The following is an 18108-nucleotide window of genomic DNA, read 5'->3' as shown; positions in this document are numbered from 1 at the left end:
GAAAGAAAGCAAAAGAATAGCCACAAAAAATGGAAAAAGATATATACAGAAACCTGCTTAAAATATTACCATTTTTCATTACACATTCCCTATAAATCTACATACAGGATCAAACTATATTCTACATTTCTATTTCTTTGCTCATTTGCAGGAAGCCATTATCTTTAATTGTGAGCATTACCGGTCAGACTGAAAGAAGACTGTCCTGTGGAAAAACAGCGTAGAGTAATTGACGAATGTTATCAGATAAAACATCTGCTCATTTCCTATGTCCATAATAATAAGGTCATTCGTGTAGGTGAGAATTAGCTGATACAAATGTGAATCAGTCTATAATAGTATACCGCATGCCTCTAATACTACACATGGCTTTGTATGCAATGCATTTTTCTCAGCTAATAATGGGACTGCTGGATTAGTCACATTCAACAATCTAATAAAATTGGGTCATCCATTCTGCATCAGACCTGATGATTCTGCGTAAAATCCAACATACAATGAAAATCATCTGCAACTTCTTTAACTGCCTTCAACTTTCCAGTCTTACAGCCGTCCTTTCTTACCACTGATGATACAGATAGGTTACTATTAAAACTAAATTTAAAGACCTCTCCCCCATCCCAATAACAAGTGTATGATCCATATTACAATCTTCTGCAATCCCATCTGCTATTGGTAAGGGGGAAATACACTTGCACCACAGTGAACGCTACAGGACCAAATTTTAGCTGATATTAAATCAGGTTTATCCTTCTTTAATGGATTTCAACAAATAATTATTATTTCAAGATTATTATTTGTGTTTTACTGAAAGTGCAGATATTCTTGCATCTGGGAAAACCCATGTCCATCAGCTCATTCAGAAGGCTCCTTTCACACTTAGTGAGTTACCTTTAGTTAGGACTAGAGATGAGCAAATTTGATCAGGTCAAATCTTGTTCGTCAAGCTATAGCGCTTACCAAATAAGCTGCAGAGGGAACCTGGATACTTGAATCGCTCCGGCTGATTAGCTGATAGGCGCTGCAGTTGCAGGTGTTGCGGCTGTGTGACAGTCACGACACATGCATGGAGAGCCTGATTGTTGGGTTCTCCATGCACGTGTTGTGACTTTGCGGAACTGAACAGCTGATCAGCCGGCACGATCCAGGTATCCGGGTTCCCTCTGCAGCTTATTCGGTAAGCATTATAGCTTGCCGAATGAGCAGGGACCGGATCAAATTTGATCATCTCTAGTTAGGTCCAAGTGGGAGTGGGTGTTTTCACTGGTGGCGAGTACATATTTCTGTATGAGCTTCTATCTGATAACACCCACTTGAGCTTAACTAAACATTAGGTGCCAATACTTTATCTCCACAACATAGAGGCGGAAAAAAAAAGTTTTATACTGCTCTGCAGCAGCCACAATTAGATCCTGTATGCAGAAAGCAAGGAACTTGGGTCTCGTAGTGGATGAAAGATAGTGATGATTTATTTAAACAAAATTGAGTCACAGACTATGCATGACGTTTCAGAGATTATATATACACACACATATATATGTTATATATATTTTTTCATACATATTTTTTCATACATAATATCAATGCACACTGTATATGTTGCATAAAATTTGAAAAGGAAATACAAAAATAATAAATGTGTATCCGGTGTGGTGTATATATATATATATATATATATATATATACACACAGTGGGAGAAAGAAGTAGTCAGCCACCAATTGTGAAAGTTCTCCCACTTAAAAAGATGAGAGAGGCCTGTAATTGACATCATAGGTAGACCACAGCTATGAGAGTCAAAATGAGAAAACAAATCCAGAAAATCACCCTGTCTGATTTGGCCAGATTTATTGTGCTAATTATGGTGGAAAATAAGTATTTGGTCATGAACAAAAGTTCATCTCAATATTTTGTTATATATCATTTGTTATTCTTATAGTTTTATTTTGAATTTTATGCAACATATATGCATTGATAATGTTTGGACACTGTGTGTGTATGTATATATATATATATATATATATATATATACATACACACACACACACACACATTATTGTATACCCCATGCATCTGAGGAAGGTCTGTATGAGCGAAATGTCATAGGTTGTCCGTGAGACAATTTTGTGGTTGTCATTGCCAAGTTGCCACTAGGAGCACCACAAATTTAGGAGTGTCTTATTGTGATTTACAATTACATCCTGTGTCCAGTTCAGCATGAAAAATTAGATGAAAGGTTCTCTTTAATTGCATTTCAGTTGGCCTATGGCAATAGAATGACGTTTCTACAACTCGGATCTGGCAGACTTCACTAGGCTCAGAGTCTTCAGGCCTCTGGTGAGAACATAAGCCACATTGCTATTGTGACCAGATGCCAAGGGCTCGGCCACATTTTGCAGTTTTGTCCTGTTTTTTCTCAAACTAGCACAAGAAAACTGTGTCAAATCCTTTATAGTGCAAAAAAAAAAAATCAAATACTGGGCTTATAATACCACTCACCTCTAACTTCTGGGGAGAATCTCGCTGAGTGACGGGATACAAAAAGCTTTAGTTCTTGATCTAAGTTGCATTCAATGAGATCTGTGTCCCATGACCGGATACCTGTAAAACAGCAAAGCACAGTAACACGTAGTTAATACACTACAGTCATCCATGTACTTACAATAAATGTATTCAGCTTTTTCTGCAGTCTCACAGACATTGAGTAGAGCAGTACCACACATGTGCATTTCAAAAGATTGCTTGTAGGATTTATGTGTGTCCCAGCAGTTGGACCTTACGGACTGGGGATGAAATTCAGCCCTGGCATTTGGAATCACACAGGCCCATGCTGTCCCCGTCCCCAAGAACCAGATGGGATATATTACTAATATTACCCTGGATGGAGGAAAGCAAGATTTACTACAAGACCAATATTTCTAATGATACCAGTGGCCTGCTGGGGTAAGTGACGGAGTCAGTGATTTTGTGCTCTGTCAAAACTCTTAACAGTATGGGAGTCTTGAGAACACAGATTCTGTTAACAATGTAGCAGACAAGGCGGCCCACGACCAGACAGGCCCTTCTGGCATTTGCCAAAATCGCCAGATGGCCAGTCCGTCACTGTTCACACTTATCCTTTGCAGTGATAATTTTTAATGTTGGGAATCAATATGCAAAGGGGTTGCCCTCGACTTTATCATTGATAAGTCACCAGTGTCTGACTGGTGGCGTGCCATGTGTTGCACCGCTACCAATCAGCTGTTCTCGGTGATGGCAGCGGCCAGAAGTGCTCAGTTGCTGAGCAGCACAGCTCTATCTACTGTACAATGGCTGGGTACTGCACATCCAAACCCTAGTCAAATCAATGTGGATTTTTTAATCTGCAGCACGTCAATCATTTTTGGAAACATTTTTTTTTTTTAGAATTCACTAAATGCATAGGGTGAAATCTGCAGCAATTACATGTAACATGCACACACCAAGTGACCAGAACTGCTTATAAGGAAAAAAAAAGATATACCGGTAATCTGCAGCCCATCAGCTCATACGAGGGGATGTGCCACCGCCAGCTAAAATGAACCTTTATTGTACAAACGACCATTCGTCCATGTGCAGATACCGCTGAATGGTAGCTTCATGTAAACAGAAGCAAACAGACATGAATAGAGTTGCTACACGGCTGATCCGGCTGATTATGGATGGATTCTGCCTGAGAAAAAGTATTTGACACTTTTCATACATACATTTAATTCTCCTCCTCAGCAATGAGATATTGCTACAATCCACATCCAGTCATTATCTTTTTTTTATCCAGGAGCTGAATTACTCTTGGGATTGCACTCAATACAGTATCGTTACCAAGAAACCCGCTTATTTCCCTGGAGGTGAAACTCTCCTTTCAACACCAGTGTTCTGCCAGTATTGATATGCCATTCTGCTAAGAATCCTAAATATTCCTGTATGTTAGAATCTAACACAATATAAGCAGTATCCTAAGCATTTTCTTATACTGGGGAGCTGCAGTACTACCATGGCTCAGTCGCTCCTATGATAATGTATACCAAACCTCATCTTTTTATTTATTTATTTTACTCACTTATATAGCACCATTAATTCCACAGTGCTTTACAGACCTGGGGCTCACAATCTAAACTCCCTATCAGTATGTCTTTGGAGTGTGGGCAGAAAGCGGCGCAACCTTGAGGAAACCCACACAAACACGGGGAGAACATACAAACCCCTACAGTAAATTATTCAACGAGAACACAGCAATTCAATCATACTGGGTATTAACACAATTCTATTCACGCATTATTGTTCTGTTGCTACAAGTGAACGACTATTATCGTCAAGGGTGTTTTGGGCCTAATACCTCAACCAGTAGTGCGTCACAATACTAATGGGCCCCGTCACCATCATCTCACTCTCTGTCTCTAAAGCAATACGAATCATCATATAGGCCCTAACGGGAGTCTACGATGCTATGCCACTAGGCCGCAAATCCCTTATCAGTTACTTTGCACACCTGTTGCCCTAGCCGCCATAGTCCTTTGAAGCACGACTCTAGTCCCCTTTGTACCGTACATCTACACCAGAACTTAAAGTTCACACGAATGTCCCTCTTCTGCGGCCTAATAGTCTCCTTCCATTCTGGCTCTGCACACTCATCTCGGGTCTCTCAGCTCTGGTCTCTCATTTCTGGTTCTGGTCTCTCAGCTCATGATCTGGTTACTCGGTTCTTCACTTGGATTGGGTAACTCATTTTTTCACTCATATCTGGCTACTCGGTTTGGGTCCACGGCACAGTCATCCTGCTATGGGTTCATGTACTGACTCCTCCCATTTTCTGCCCTCCTGGGCCTTTTACAATTAATAACTGCATCATAGCTGTCATGTGACCTGTTGTATCCTTCAATCTCTTCCCCTCAGGAACCATGTACTTTTTCCTACAGTTCCTGTTGATGCAGTTCTTGCTACTTTCTCTCGTCCTACAACATTTAACCAGCAGATGGCGGTGCCTGTTTGCCTACACTATTAGTAGGGATGAGCAGACCCGTGGAAGTTTTGGTTCTGGTACCCGACCGAACTTTAGTCCAAAGTTTGGTTTGGGTACCAGAACTGTACCAGTACCCCGTTGGAAATAAACTGAACTTTGAAGCTGGAAAATCTCACTCTCTCTCACTTCCAAACTGTAAAAAGGACTTCCAGGAGAAGTCTGTGTTCGGAGTTCAGCACCGTACACCTTTGCAGTTCGGGTTCACTCAACTTTCTTTATTAGCCCTCAAACTGTGGAAATCTCTAATTTGTTCATCTTCCTACAGAACAGAATTGCATGTGGAAATGTTCATAGGTATAAGGTAGGTATCTGCAACCTAGGGGATGATACAGCCAGTTAGAGTGGGGGGGGGGCTTGAAGCAAGAATACCGAAAGGGAGTAAAGTGGGAATCCCTGGATTTAAGTATACTAAAATGTAGGAAAAGAGCCAGCTCACAGTATGAAGAAGTCCAGAAAAACGCTCTGACAGTCGTGGAAAACAAGGCCTTGATGAAGAATGTCGCTTGCGTTTGAAACATGTCACCATGTGTTTCCCTGCTCCACGTTCATCAATCGTGGCATTTTTAATGTTTGAATAAACTTGGATTACCTTTTTACAATTTAACCATAAGCTGGAATCTACATCTTGTCTTTCATGTCAGTATACTGCCTTTAAGGGAGGAGGGCACAAGGTTTCTGTGTGCTTTCTGTGGGGAAGCTTAGTCTTCTGCGGGGGACTGAGTCTCTGGTTGTCACTATGGTGTAAGTGAGCAGGGACCTGTTGAAAGTGGCTCACGACCGTCTATCAGAGCTGAATGTGGCTCTCAAGGTAAGAAACGTTGGAGACCACTGGTATAACAGAAGGGATAACACAGACAAGCGTCAAGTTAAATATTGGTGCAGTCTATCACTGCAATGTCCAGCTAGGAAAAGGTTATAAGCTTATATAGGACTTCAATATAAAGTAATATCAGTATTTATAGTCAGGGTTTTTTTTCTTGGAAGAGCCTATTAATTTGGTGTCAATTACATAAGATAAGAAGGCTTTAATTTTCCTTTATAAGGAACTTAGGGCTCAAAAAAGGCAACCCCGGTCAGACACTTGGCACAAGCCATACCATCTGGCAGATGCCAGAGGAACCGCAGCCTTCACCCTTTAACTCTTGGTCTTACAACGGGGTCCACGATTGCTTCCATGAAAGAGCTGATATCTGAAGGAGCAAACTAGAAGCAACAGAATGGTCTGGTAGCCAGGTAGAAACCAGGAGGTCAGTGTAGGGACAAATTTGGAAATGATATTAAATTCCCCCCTTTCCTTCCCATCCCTTTAAGTTTAACTTAGTTGTGTTATAACTGTCTTTCTACACATATTCTAAACAAAGATTCTGTAGTCAAGGATACCGTATGACTTTAAGTGCCTTTTTTTTTCCTATGTATTTCCCCCTGCGAGGGGATCCTTGTACTCTAATGTGATTGTATTTCATGTTAAGTGATGTTTTCATATCAATAAAATTGTTGAAACTAAAAAAAAAAAATGCACCGAGGTCAAAAAACCAGAAATGTGTACTGGAAATATGGCAAGGCACAGAAGCTCACAGAAGCAAGCCTGTTTATGGCAGTAGACAGAACGATTTCAGATGCTTAAAAAGCTTACGCCCCCATGCAGACGACACAACAGGGAGCAAACTAGGAGTCGAAGAGAACTACTGAGAACTACAACTATCGCCCGCAACGAGAGAGCGCCAGCGACCGAAGCAGAGACAAGAGGGGCAGACACTGATACAGAGGTCACAACTGTCAAAAGTTTTAAAGCCTGAGGTATCCTGATGTACAGATCTCATGTTCTGCGTCCTTACAATGGAGGGTGTGTCATCTGGCACTTACTATACTTACAAGGGCATTTTACCATAGGACATGCCATAAATGTATGATAGATGCAGGTCTCAGAATTGTGACCCTGATATATCATACATTTATGTCATTCTACTACTAAGAGAGTCAAGAAGTGTTGGTGGTACTAAAGAAAATTAATGGACTAATGATACATTTCTGCAGGATTGTCTTCTATTTCTGGCTTTCATCATGAATTTGTTGCACCATTTTACACCACTTTTTAAAGATGACAATAAAAGTGAAAATGACGAGAAAACACGACACATTAAATACAGGCACTAATCACACGATTCCATTTCATGCAGAATATGGAAAGCATAGCATGCAATCATTTTATTCCAGTAACTATTAGAAAAAGAGAAAACATTTTCTTCATTCATACTATGTCTTACCTATATAAATTATATCTTATTCACCAGATCCAAAGTAAAACGTTTTTGCTTTTACTTTATTCCTATTACCCTATTGAATATTCAGTTTTTTGGGCCTTTTTATTAAGTGCTAATTTTTATGGTCCTTTCTAAGGGGTGATACAAGATTCTCTGGGTGTCTTTAGGATGTTTTGCATTATTAACCAGTGAGAATCACCTCGTTGGTAAAGACTAGAACATTTTAGCAATAAATCATAAAATATCTCTTGAACCATATGCCAAATAAAAAAAAAAAATATTCGGGGTATCAGCAGTAATAAAAAATTGGTATCATAACTGGCAACATTTGACGTGGTGACCAACGCTCTTTAAAAAAAGCTGATTAATCTCCGCTACACAAGGACAAGTTATTTAAATACAAGAAATTATCATTACTTTTGCTGCTCCATTTAATGCAGCTTAGTCAGATTTGTGGATATCCTTTTATCTCTGATTTGTTATCCGTCACTAACAAGCTTCCATTGTCTCATTTGTGATATCTCTAAATGGTAAGAATTAAATTAAAGTAGAGATCACACATAGCTACAGGGCGTTAGATGGAAAGTCAAGGAACATAATGAGATATTAGCTGCCTGGCTACATTTACAAGTATTTGGATAGGTTCACACAAACGATGTCTACACTTCCAAGACGATGGTCCGATTATTGTGATCAGAGTGGCATCAGCTTTTCTCGGACATGGAAAGAAAAAAAAAATTCTCCATTTTGTCAGTCTGTGAAAATTGAGCCACACCCGGATTTCATCCAAGTGCAGTTCAATTTTATTGACGGACCCGTAGACCTGCGTTGCCGATTTTGATCCAATACTTGGATCAAAATCGGACATATCACTGATTTTTTTGGTTCCAGGAATACAAAAAAATCAACCATGTGCACAGCCCTATAGACTATCACCGGTACAAATACCACTGATAGCACTAGTCCAAGAAAATCGGTCGTGTGCGCAAGTGCTGACACTTAGGGTATGTGCACACGTTGCGGATTCCATTGCGGATTTTTCCGCGCGGATTCTGCAGCATGTCAATTCTTTGTGCGGATTCCGCAGCGTTTTTACACCTATTCCATTCTAGGAATCTGCAGGTGTAAAAACGCAGGCGAAATCCGCTAGAAATCCGCAGGAAATCCACAGGCATTTTGACCTGTGGATTCTGCAGATTCAACGCAGAAAAATCCGCAGACGAATCCGCAACGTGTGCACATACCCTAGGTGTAAAAACGCTGCGGATTCCGCACAAAGAATTGACATGCTGTGGAAAATAAACCGCTGCGTTTCCTCGCGGAATTTTCCGCAGCATGTGCACAGGGGTTTTTGTTTTCCATAGGTTTACATGTTACAGGGCGAAATCTGCTGCGGATCCGCAGCAAAATCCACAACGTGTGCACATACCCTTAAAGAAGTAGAACTGAAACAAAGACTTATCTAGTATATGACCAGCTTCAGATTTTTGGCAGCTTACCATTTTTTATAGATACTTGCATTTACTCCTATATTAATCATAATTATTTCGAGGCGGAAAAAAGTAGTTGCAACTTTTTTAAATTGTTCAGAATTCAAGAAAGTTAGTCATTTGCTTGACTACCGAGAATTTCAGGAAGACCATGCTATTTGCCAGCAACCAGTTCCCGAAACAAGGACAACTCAATGACTAACATTTCGGTGATCTTTTTTCCTTCAGGTTCAAATATAAAAATACAAAACAAATAAATAGTAAAGTCTAAATTCTAATAAATATAATAAAATTTAAAAATGACATTTACAGAATACAAGCTTGTTATCACATCAACTCCAAAGTTCTGTGAAATGTGTCAAGCCATCTCACGATATATTATATTTATTGCAGATAACAAAGCCCCTGCCACTCACAATGTATGAGGCGCCCAAATAATCTATTTAAGGAAACTGTCACCCGGAGGCACATCTCATAACTGTCAGTATACTCCGGAGAAATTGGTGACAGCACATTATTAGATTTACAGTTTTTTGTTAACAATACTGTGAATAATCATATAAGTAATCTAGTTAAATAAAAATGTATAAAAAAATATATAAATACATATTACAAAATTCTGTGACCGCGGAAAAGGAGGAGTTCGGAGGACGCAAGGCATGCCCTTCACAGGACTCTCAAGCGTTAAATATAGCAGCACTTGCATCCTGATTGTGTCCCCAGAGTTACGAAGCTGCCCATTTATGAAGAATACCGAATCTTTCAACCAGTGCATGGATCCAGAACTAGGTCACCTCTCACTTGCACCGGCTGGATATGACTTTAAAGGAATAAAATATTCATGGGCAACTATAAGCATTCAAGAGGGGTAGTAAAAAAAACAACATATGGAAGAGAGAGGAAACTTGTGCGATTTACTGTATATAAAAAAGAAAAGAATAGAACAGCTATATAAAGAGAAAGAAAGGAATTACTGTATTTAATAATTACAATGATTTATATTTCAGCAAGCACTTTTGTATTAGGTCTTCTTTATATTGTTGGCTTTGTTCGATTCCAGCTAATTGTAAGTCTTTACAAAGCACAATATAATAAATAATACTATCGGGAAACCATCAACAAGTTGCTGTTAACTGATCCATAGTTCTTATCCATAGTTCATATTATGGATCTGTGTGTAAGCAGGTTGCGGAATGCAGTGACAGGCAGAGCAAGAGTTAACAAGATGTAACAATGTAATAGGACAAGATATTCACTCCTTGCAGGGAGGTTAATGGTTAAAGGAGGGATAATAGGGATAACAAATGTAAAACAATAGCAGTCCAATGAAGGAACTTGTCCTGTCCTGTATGCTCCTCTGCACCAGATGATCCTGCAGGGGGGTTGTAGAACCGGCAGTAGCCAGGCGATGTCCTCAGATGGGGTCCTTTAAACAATGGTCTGTTGTCTGGCGGCAGCGGTCGGTCTCCGGTACCTTCCACTGAGCCCCTAGTTCATAAACAAGTGCGGCGAAAGCAAACAAGGCCGCAGCACTCCCAGAGGCAGACAGAAATGGGCGTGAAGTAAGGGGCAGGGAAGGCCGCGGGAGTCTGTCTGGTACCCGGCTCTCCCTCCTTTGCATGTGGACGGTATTCATAGTCACTGAGCGCACGTCACCTCTCTCTCCAGCAGTTACAGAGCGCACGGCACCTCTCTGCGCAGCGGTTCCACTAGCGGACGGCGGGGAAAAAATAATGCGGCCTGTCGCGGAACCGGCACTTGGGGGACGGATGACGCTGCTCACCTGGCTGCGTGCTGCTGTTGGTTGGCGCCAAACTGCCTGCTGCTGCGCGCTTTTTCTTTCATCTCACCCCACCTCCCCAGGTTATGTGGTTGGTCCAGCTCCTCATTTCTTTCCCCAGGCAAAAAGGGAGGCAACCTCAACAGTTCCAGACCCGGCTTGGTACAGGTACCTGCAGCCCGTTCCTCTACCTTATATGTGATTATTAATTTTCTATCACGGGTGTGTCAGGTATGACAGACATTCATCCTGGATCCGGCTGTAGAAGGTCACTGTAATTAGCTCTACAACACCTTTTTAATTTTTGCATCTCTGTTATGGAGTGATATCCTTCTCCCTCCAGGATCCAACAGTTACCTCCACCTTCTACTGCCAATTAACACACCCTTGCTGAAGGTTTAAATATCTTCAATCTCTTCAGCCGGGTGCTGATGTTAGCTCAATTTCCCTCTGTCTGGTTGGAAGTACTAGCATTTGGCTAGTGTCTTCTTGGAGTACTCTTGGAGGATTGCTGGTGTAGTATCTCGGTGGCCTTCTCAAGCTAAGTGTATCCCCTCATTTGTCCACCCTCTCTTTAGTTGTAGTGGGGGCTGACTATTGTCTACCCCGTCCCCTCCCTATCCAGGGCCTATCACTAGGGTCAGGCAGGGATTAGGTTCCTGCTCAGCGATAGGTGAGCAGCCTATTTAGAGACGTCAGGCAAGACAGGGTGTTAGATCTGCCTAGGAGTTTCCATTTCCCCCTTCGCTAGTGTTTGGGCTTTCCCTCCCTGTCCCCATTGTTGTCCACCTTGCTTCTCCCTCACCCAGCGTGACATTTTCATTATGGGTTGTTCTGTGAGTTATGAGATTTTGCTTCAGTTTCTGTTGTGATTATTATGCAATTTTATTGCCGAGTAGTTTTCAAAACAAAGTAAAACATTTCAGCTGAAAAAGTAGAGAATATGACAGCCTCAGATCTGAAGTCCACAGCTTAAAGATGATATAAATTTTTCTAATATGTTTTTATTTTCTGATTCTAGAATTTTTTTCCCCACTTTCCGTACATGATTATGGGAGCAGTCATCTTGCCTGAGATTCTCTTAACAGCCTTTATAGATGTGCTTCACAGCAGCCACATAAACAGCAATAGAGAAGGACCGATCTATTAACTTCTATTGCAGAGAGCTCTAGACATGCCTTGTCATTGTGGAGAAAGGGGGAGGAGGGGAGCTGTGACCATCACATATTGTGAAAGATGGGATCCCATGTTAGTTACTGTATATAGAGGTGTTACTTGGCATTGTAATCCCATCCGTGATGATAATGAGATGACTGTTCACAAGTGATTTCTACAAAGAATAAAGTACCAGCCTAATATTTTAGAGATGGTTTCCTACTTTACAGCTTATACTTAATGGGCCCAGTTTATTAATAATAATAATAATAATAATAATAATAATAATAAAAAAACTGCTGTTCAGCTGGAACCTTCACATTCTGTTCCTGCAGAAGAAGTTGTGTCGGATGGAACGTGAAGGCTGCAGCCGGTCAGTGGTTGTCGAATGTTGTTAACAGTAGAACAGCAGGGAAGGCAGTAGTGAGTGTGATGGGTGGCCCGAGTCCATCAGGTGAGTGCAGGATTTTTTTTTTCTTGACATAACTAGGGCCAACTGAGTATAGTTTGTAAAGTAGGGAAAAAAAAAGCTTTAAGCTTAGTAGCCAGAGAAAGAAAAAATGTGATTTTAGCGTCAGCCAAAAAAAATTGGCAATCATAATTATAAGGTAGAAATATTTGAGGGCAGAGAGATCTTAATAATGAGTTTTACACCCAAGACTGCAAGAGGGCATCATCTACGTCTAGTGGAAAGAAGATTTAATCATAATCACAGACGCAGATTCTTTTCTGTAAGAGCAGTGAGACAATGGAACTCTGCCACATAAGGCTGTCATGGTTGATTCACACTAAAAGTACAAGGAGGCCTGGATGCCTTTCTTGAAAAATCTAATATTACAGGTTAGATTCTATGATGGGATGTTTAGTCAGGAAACTAGTCTGATTGTCATATGTGGAGTTGGGAAGGAATTTTTCCCCTAATACAAGGCAATTAGCATAGGCCCCATAGATTTTTGCCTTCCTCTGGATCAACATTTTATATATACTGCTCAAAAAAATAATGGGAACACTTAAACAACACAATGCAACCCCTATAAAAGGAGTGGTACTGCAAGGGGTGACCACAGACCATTTCTCTGTTCTCATCCTTTTTGGCTGTAGTTTTGGTCACTTTTGCATTTTGTCATTACTCTCATATCATTCAGTGATATATAGGATGTGTTATTATAGTGTTCCCTTTATTTTTTTGAGCAGTGTATACGGATATAGTTTGAACTTGATGGACTTATATCTACCTTCATCCTTAAAAACTATAAAACTATAATGCAGCTTTCTGGTAAGCAAGATCTGATCGTAGACGTCAATGGCACTAATGAAAAGCTCACTGAAAGTGATGGGCCATACCAACAAGCACTTTCTTACAGTAGGTAATGGATATTGCTCTTGACTCTTTCAAAATATTTTCCCCAATTTACTGTATGTAATGGCTGTGACTAATATAGTGTCAGTCACAAATGGCTGCTGACACCATGAAGCCGGATGATGATGACTTTATGCAAGCTGTCATCCCGTGACTCACTGTAATACATACAGCAAGTACTAAACTCTTATATACAGCAATAGGACTTGACCACAATGTGACTCATCAAGAAATAGCATAAATCCTGTCTCTTAGATATGTAATTGCTGCATCAATTTGATCAAAAAGCCTTTGTTGGTGATAACAGCTTCAAGACACCTCCTGTATGGAGAAACTAGTCACATGCATTGCTCAGGTGTGATTTTGGACCATTCTTCCACACACACACTCTTCACATCCTGAATCTTCCATGGGTTCCTTTTATGAACTCTGAGCATTAGTTCCTCCATAAATCTTCTACTGGATTCAGGTCAGGTGATTGGCTCGGCCATTCTAATAGCTTTCTTTTCTTTCTCTGAAACCAATTGAGAGTTTCCTTGGTGTAGGATCATTGTCTTGCTGAAACTGAAATGTCAACCCTTGTTTCATCTTCATCATCCTGGTAGCTGGCAGCAGATTTTTATCAAGAATGTCTCGGTACATTTATCCATTCATCCTTCCTTCAATCATATGCAGTTTGCCAGTGACGTATGCTGAAAAACCAGCCACACACCATGATGTTCCCACCTCCAAATTCCACTGTTGTATGTTGTATTTGGGGTGGTATGCAGTGCCTTTTGATCTCTAAATATGGTGTATAGTATGGAATCCAAAGAGTTCAATTTTAAGCTCATCTTACCAAACTATATTCTCCCACTATTTTAAAGGTTTGTCTAAATTTTGTTGAGCAAACATGCCTTTTGTTCAGTGACACGCCCAAAACATCACTGAGGAGGAGATCTGCAATGAGCCCACATACCACCAACAGTGTGTGCCAACCTTCTGAAGACTTACAGAAAACGTTTGACCTCTGTCATTGCCAACAGTGCCTATTTCATAAGTTTTATCTTTTTAAAAATTCTGTGGAAGCATGGTTGAAAAGCAATGTCTGACTTTCATTTGTTCATTTTCATAGATTTTTGATTTATTTATTACTTTTGTCAGATTCAAGTTATTTCTGTGACCATTGTGGGTTTTTCTGTCATTAAACGAGGGGTACCAACAATTTTGACCACGTGTAGTTGTACTACTTTTGTAAATGGTCATCACATTAGTCATACGAGTCACCCGCTACTCTGAGAACCCTTCATGCTTTCTTTATGACCTGGTACTACCTGACCTGTGATGGGATGAGCTGTCAAGGGACAGTTTATTGCCACATCCAGACTGACTGTAATGGTAAAAAAAAAAGTTACCAGCTTAGAGCTTTTTCTGCCTACTGGCAAACTTGGACAATGGCTTTCCTTACACACTATTAGGGATGGATGTCATACTGTTGTTTTTAGAAGACTCACTAGTCCACAGCATGGCCTAGTAGAAGGGAAAGAAATGCTTGATTGCAGATAGAAAGATGGCGATTGTGATCCACTGATCTCAATCTATAGGACTGTAGAGAGACTATCATTTTTTTCATGCATTAGAAAGTCTGACAAGCTACAAAACGGCGAAAGGTTTTGTTAAAGAGGTCTTCCGTGCTGTAGTTTGTATTCAAATTTACATCAAAATGCATTTCTCACCTTCCGTGGCTTAGTATTGGGGAAAAAAAGGCGTTCCTCAAAACTGGAAATGACGGTGCTCTGCAAAAACAAACTTCCGTTTGTTTTTGCGGCCCCATTGATTTACAATGGGGGCCATGTCCGTACACCGTGTAAAAGATCGAGCAAGCTCAATTTTTTATCACGGCCGCAAAAACGGCCCTCACAGCCTTACGACACACGGCGCACCGTGGAATTTTTGCGACCCAATTTTGCGACCCCATATAAATCTATTGGGGCTGCAAAATCGGTCCGCAAAACCACGATAAGTGTAAAAGCAGCCTTAAATGAATGGGTCCATGACAAAAAACGAACAGCACACAATTGCCATCCACGTTTCAACCGAGTGCTGTATGTTTTTTCTTATTTAAAGGGAATCTGTCAGCAGGTTTTTGCTATGTAATTTGAGGATCGAAACAAAACACAGTCCGGTAAGTAGCACATCACTGTAAGCAGGCTCTCTGCAATGATGTAGGTGAAGAGAGCCTGATTACAGTGATGTGTTACTTACTGGACTGTGTTTTGTTGTTTCAGTACAATCAGTGTGTTATGATATTGCAGTAACTCATACAGGAAAATAGGCTACACAATAAAAACTGAAACTGACCCAGCCGATTCCTGTACAGACTAGAAATCCTGGCCCTGCGGTCCATAGTGCTTACTGCATGAGCAGATAACCCTAACCACAGAAAAGACGATGGCAACTCGGATCTATGCTGCCGTAAAGGCCGTCTTCACGCTCCTACTAAAGAACCGAAGGGCAGAAAAGAGAGTAAATTACCCACAAAAGGGAAAGTGTGCTGAAATAGAAAGGGAGTGAAACAAACAACAAAATAAGGATAAATAACATAAGCAACAGAGAGATAAACCCTAGCTGGTCTTTCACTGACTGGTTTAAACTGCAGCATTATGACTGGACATACAAATGAGACTATCACCAGCAGGAAGTACCAGCTGGGGGAAAGTATATTAAGCTGAATACGAAAGGTGATAGTGCAGACACATGAGTAAATAAAAACACCCATCACCCTAAAAAATGCTGAAATATAATATAAACTAAGCACCCGAAGAGAAGGTGTAACTGCTGTAGCTTGGCAGACAGAGATGCTTGTTGAAGTGAACTACAAGGTACATCAACCAGGAAGACGAAAGTCGTATCAAGTGTACCACATCAGTCTTAATAAACCATGGCAAAACAGGGAGCCCATTGAAAGTCCATGTTTGCTGGTCAAGCTAGGAGCATTTGTTGAGTCGCAATAGCAGACATGCTGTTGAAGGACAAAAACAGCAGTGTCAGGAGTTGCTGCAGATGAAGAGGGACCAGTTCTCAGATTTGTGGGTTGTACAAAGGTAAGAATGCGAGGTTCTGACTGAATCCCATATGTATGTGAATTTGAAGCCCTTTTGAATTCCCAAGGCTCGGCGTGAGCTGATCTTCCAAGGAAGTAAAATGTATGCTGAATCTTGGAGTCATTGAGGAATTCAAGAGTGGTTGTTCTAGCCCAATTATTGCAAAACCCAATGGAGGTTCTGCAGCGATTAAAGGAAGTTGAATGAAGTCTCCAAGTTTGATGCATATCTGATGCCTCGTGTCGATGAACTGTGATCGAGAGGCTTGGGCCGGCAAGGTACATAGCCACCTTGGATTTAACAAAAGGGATATTGGCAAATCCCCATGCCATAAGAAGCCAAGGAGAAGATCGCTTTCTCTACGTCTGACAGATGCTTCCAATAAATCTGAATGCCGTTTGGACTGCAAGGAGCCATGGCCACCTTCCTGATGGCCATGGACCGGATCCTCACGCCCCATAAGAATTATGCCACAGCATACCTAGACAATTTTGTAATCTTCAGCCCAGAGTGGGGAAGTCATCTGTGAAAGGTCCAGGGGGTGTTTGATGCTCTCAGGAAGGCGAAGTTTTGTATAAATCCAATGTGCCAAGGGAAAAAAAAAAAAAGAGTCCAATTATCTAGGATATGTAGTAGGCAGAGGTGAGATCAAATCCCATGGACCGAATTCTCGCATCCCACAAGAATTACATTGAGGCATACATGGACAATATCGTAATCCTCAGCTCAGAATGGGGAAGTCATCTGGAAGAGGTAGAGGCAGTGTTTGATGCACTCAAGAAGGCGGGTTCTCTTTAAATCCCCAAAAAAGTGCCATGGGGAAAGAGGACGCTAAATACCTTGGATATGTAGTCAGTACATGCGAGATAAAACCCCAGATCACTGAAGAGGACGCAATCCAGAACTGGCTGAAAACTCTCTCAAAGAAGCAAGTTAGGGCCTTTCTGGGAATTGTGGCATACTAAAGGAGGTTCCGCCCAAACTTTGCCATGATGGCCGCACGCTTGACCGACCTACTTAAGGGGACGAAATCAGTTATGATTAAGAACCAACTCAAAAAAACAGGGTCTTTATCAAAAAGAAAACCAAATATATAGCAAAAGAGCACCTAAAAAAATACCTTTAATTTATTAAAAAGTATCAAAATTACCAAAAATACCAAAGAAATAACTTTTTTATAAAAAGGAGTAATTGGAGGTCTGGTAGTAAAGATATCATTCAATTTGAATCACCGGGATGCAAAAATAGCGCATTGGTTTGGCGCTAGATAAATATCACAGGGGAAATATCTACTACCAGACCCCCCCCTATTATTCCTTTTTAGAAAAAAAGAAAGTAATTTCTTGGGTATTTTTGGTAATTTTTATACTTTTTAATGAATTAATAAAAGTTATTTTTTAGGGGATCTTTTGCTTTATATTTGGTTTTCTCTTCGACGAAATCAGTTATGGCCAAATGGACTGAGGAGCCGGAGACGACCTTTCAAGAACTGAAAGCAGCTGTGTGTCAGCAGCCGGTCCTGTGGGAGATATACAAGGAGGAGAACCCTGTTCTCTACCTGAGTAGGACACTTTCGGCATGTGAGAAGAATTATTCAACAGATCTTGGAATAAAAATAAACTTCACAATTGGATGTGTTAAAAAAAAATGTTCCTGTGCTGAGATAATCTTACAAGATTCTCTCAGCACAGGAACATTTTTTTTTTAACACATCCAATTGTGGAAATTATTATTATTTCAAGATCTATTAATTAAAATATACTTTTGTTTGCGGTAAAATTCCTTTAACTATATACAATAACAGTAATTTTGACCAGGAATGCCCAAACTTTTACATGCCACTGTAAAGTACTGACCAAATACTGAACATGTGAACTTGGCCGAAGGCAAAACAAGAGACAGCTACTTATACTGAGATTTTTGATGTTTATTCTACACAAATG

At 40.6% G+C, this 18108-nt stretch overlaps 1 protein-coding gene across 1 annotated transcript in view; it reads right to left on the bottom strand.

Moving 5' to 3' along the window:
* Positions 1-18108, bottom strand: part of MAP1B (microtubule associated protein 1B) — a 127540-nt gene that overhangs the window by 99482 nt on the left and 9950 nt on the right. Inside the window, exon 2 of the mRNA XM_073584050.1 lies at positions 2498-2599. Coding sequence (XP_073440151.1) covers positions 2498-2599 — 102 coding nt within the window. The remainder of the gene's footprint in view (positions 1-2497; positions 2600-18108) is intronic.

This window comes from Dendrobates tinctorius, unplaced genomic scaffold, assembly GCF_039654945.1.
Source record: "Dendrobates tinctorius isolate UK_male_01 unplaced genomic scaffold, ASM3965494v1 ptg000083l, whole genome shotgun sequence".
In the NCBI taxonomy this organism is placed as follows: domain Eukaryota; kingdom Metazoa; phylum Chordata; class Amphibia; order Anura; family Dendrobatidae; genus Dendrobates; species Dendrobates tinctorius.
This window is presented reverse-complemented; position numbering and strand designations above follow the sequence as displayed.